Raw genomic sequence first — 3235 nt, 5'->3', positions numbered from 1 at the left:
TTAGTTCTAACTTTCCCCACCTGACTGGTGCCACTACCACTTGAGGCTGGTTGGTGAGAGTTTATGGGGTCAAGTGCATCACTCTGTTATCAGCTTTTGACAAGGGTGCACTGTGTTTCTGTTTGAAGTGGAATTTGTGAATAGTTGCATAGCTCGACAGTATTTTTTAATTCTGTCTGCTTAACAGCCCATCATGACAAAAAGACCAAGAGAATGCTGAAGGAAGAAAACATATTTTTTAATGAGGATTGGGAATTACAATATTGTCTTGTTTCTGCTAAAGATAAGATGATTTGCTTGCTTCGTGATACTGCAATATCAACATTAAAGAAATTAAATGCTCAGCAGCATTATAACACTCATAAGGACCACAAATATTTTAAATTAGAGAGAGAGGTGCAAAAAGTTGTCTTGCAGAAATTAAAAGATGAAAAGCAAAGACAATTCTTTCAAACAGCAATAAGACCTGGAAATAATGCCCCTGTAGCAACTTACAAAGTAACTTATGTACTCCGGGTCGGGAGGTGGGGTAGGGGGGGAAGGAAGCCATTCAATGATGTAGAAATTGTGAAAGAGTGCATTGTCAAAGTTGGAGGATGCTTAGACCCTGGTAATGTTTCAAAGTACAAACAACTGCCTCTTTCAAGGAGAATCATAACTGATTGGCAGCATGAATGAGCCTTCAACTTAACAGAACAACTTCATGCAATACTTCAAAAGGAAAATATATATTATTCAATTGCTTTGTATGAATCAACTGACACTACCGACTCGGCACAGATTTTATACTTCATTCGGGTCATAACAGAAGCTTTTCTTTGCTATGAAGAGTTATTACTCACTTTGGGCACTCTGGCGAACAGAACACGAAGAATAGATATCTTCAACAACTTTCAAGATAAACATGGTGTGAAGTTGGACTGAATTTGGTCAATTTAGTGAGTGTATGTACAGACTGTGCACCTCCCATGACAGCAAAACGTGAAGAGTTTATTGCACAGATTTAAAACGTATTAACAGATCCAGATGCTCTCATTTTTTTCCTTCTGTCTTGCATCAGCAAAATCTCTGTGCTAAAGGTACTATTTTAAGTGACACTTTGCAGCAAGTTATAAGTATTGTTAACTATATTCTTGCAAACGCAACACAGCATCATCAGTTTCAGACTATGCTAAAGTTAATGATGAGATATTCAGTGTGGATTTGCCCTATCATTCTAAAGTGTGCTGGCTATCGCAGGGACACCTGTTAGCCAAAATTTTATCTCTGTGAGTACAGATAGTTAAATTTTATGAAGAACAGAATCAGCAATGTGAATTATTGGAAGAAGATTTCTATAGGAATGCAGAATTTCTGTGATACCATGTCAAATCAAAATGATTTGACTATTTCTTTGCAAGGTAAAACTAAGTCTATATATGATATGTGGCAAAAAAAATCCAAGCATTTTGAAAAAAGCTATCTCTTTTCAAAACACTTCTTCAAAAGGAAATTTCAGATGAACGTTTTCCCCAGTTAGCAAAGGCCATTGATGAGCAGGATGATATATGTGAATTATTTGAAGAATATGCAGCTATTATAGACCTATTAATTGGAGAATACAATGAAAGGTTCACTGACTTTGAGAATCATGATATCACACTCAAATTAGCATTTCAGTCTCACCTAGTTGATACCATCAAGGCACCTAAAGAACTACAGATGGAATTTATTGAGCTCCCAGTAGATGACATTTTAAAGTCATTGTTTGATGCTAAGAAAGATCCAATAGAAATATGGAAAAATGCAGTAGAAAATCCACACCTTCGGCAACATGCCTGAAAATGCTTTCTGGCTTTTCAAACACTTATTGCTGTGAATCTACATTCTCCACCTAACCCAAATCAAGCTGCCATTTACGATTACAAATGACTGATACCCATCTAGAGGATCAACTAAAATTGCAGACCTCCATGCTGCCACCAAATATTCAAATGCTTTCCAACAAAAAGCAGACTCAAGAAAGTCATTAAAAGGTTAGTTAACTTTAAAATCAACAAATAGTTTTCATTTGTTGAAATTATTAAGTACATAGTAATTATATTTTTATAAAATAATATACATTTTTAAGTATATCTAATTGAAGTTTCTTGAATACTGTCTTATTTGATTACAGATAAATTAATGTGGCCTTCCAACATGAAAAGTTTCCCCACCTCTGGCCCTTGCACAGAATTAGTTTTGCTTGTAAAAATTCTTAGTGGCTCTCCAACTTTTATAAGATAAAGTACAAATAATTTAGCATAATGAACAAGGCCTTTCTGTGGTTTGGCCGATGCTAGAATTAACCCCATTCCCTGCCCTCGCACCTACCCAGTCTTTGCATCCAATCTACTTACCCTAACTATGAACTGAGAAATCATGCCTCTATGTTCCATGTGTCAGGAACACAGTGCTTCTACTTGGCCACCTTGGGAGCACCTGATTATCTTTCAAGACATATCTTCCACCTCCTTTATAAACCCTTCTTGTGTCATTACATAAAATTTACCTTTTTTTGTTGTTGCTTGGTGTGAACTCTGAACGTCTTTCTTATGGTACCGTACCAAATGTGTTTGTTTATATTTCTGTCTTCTCTTAGCAAGTGATGCAAAGATTTTTATTTTTAATTTTCTTATTCAGTTCCCAGCAGCTAAAGTGGCACCAGACAGAGTAAGAGTCCAGTAAGTGTAATTGGGCAAATTAACAAATTTTGTATTATAAGTAACTCCTTAAAAAGGTTATTAACCAGCTCAATAACTAAAAGTATTCTGACTCAATTAAAAATTATTCCTGGTTGTTTTTTAAAAAATAAGATTTATTTTACACTCACAGATTCATGCCGTCATGTGGACAATTCAAGAGAAAAATCTAATTCTAAAGTCAATTTCAAAGAAAAAAAATCCCAAAATAAATTGAAAATTATTAGTATTTTGCAAAAACTGCATTGATATATTTTTCTTCACTTCCTTTAAGACTGCTCAAGTGCTATCTTTCCTATGAGAGGTTTTTTGATTCTCTCAATAAAGTTAGTTGCATTAACCTAGAATTATTTTTCATTTCATTTCTACTAAAAGTATTTACTTATGATTTTGTTGGGTACTTGTAGCATTTTTATATATTTTATCAACATTTATCCATTACATTATAATTGAATGTACATTTTATTGTTAGACTGCAAACTTAAGGATGGAAATTTGGTTGTTTAATCAAACTT

General features: G+C 34.3%; 1 protein-coding gene across 1 annotated transcript in view; it reads left to right on the top strand.

Annotated features, from left to right (window-relative positions):
- PIK3C2G (phosphatidylinositol-4-phosphate 3-kinase, catalytic subunit type 2 gamma) overlaps nt 1-3235 on the top strand; it is a 472569-nt gene that overhangs the window by 104397 nt on the left and 364937 nt on the right. The window contains exon 9 of the mRNA XM_012662773.1: nt 1489-1808. Coding sequence (XP_012518227.1) covers nt 1489-1808 — 320 coding nt within the window. The remainder of the gene's footprint in view (nt 1-1488; nt 1809-3235) is intronic.

This window comes from Propithecus coquereli, unplaced genomic scaffold (genome assembly GCF_000956105.1).
Source record: "Propithecus coquereli isolate 6110/MARCELLA unplaced genomic scaffold, Pcoq_1.0 Scaffold78, whole genome shotgun sequence".
Taxonomy (NCBI): Eukaryota; Metazoa; Chordata; class Mammalia; order Primates; family Indriidae; genus Propithecus; species Propithecus coquereli.
Note: the sequence above shows the minus strand (reverse complement) of the source record. Positions and strands in the feature narration are given on the sequence as shown.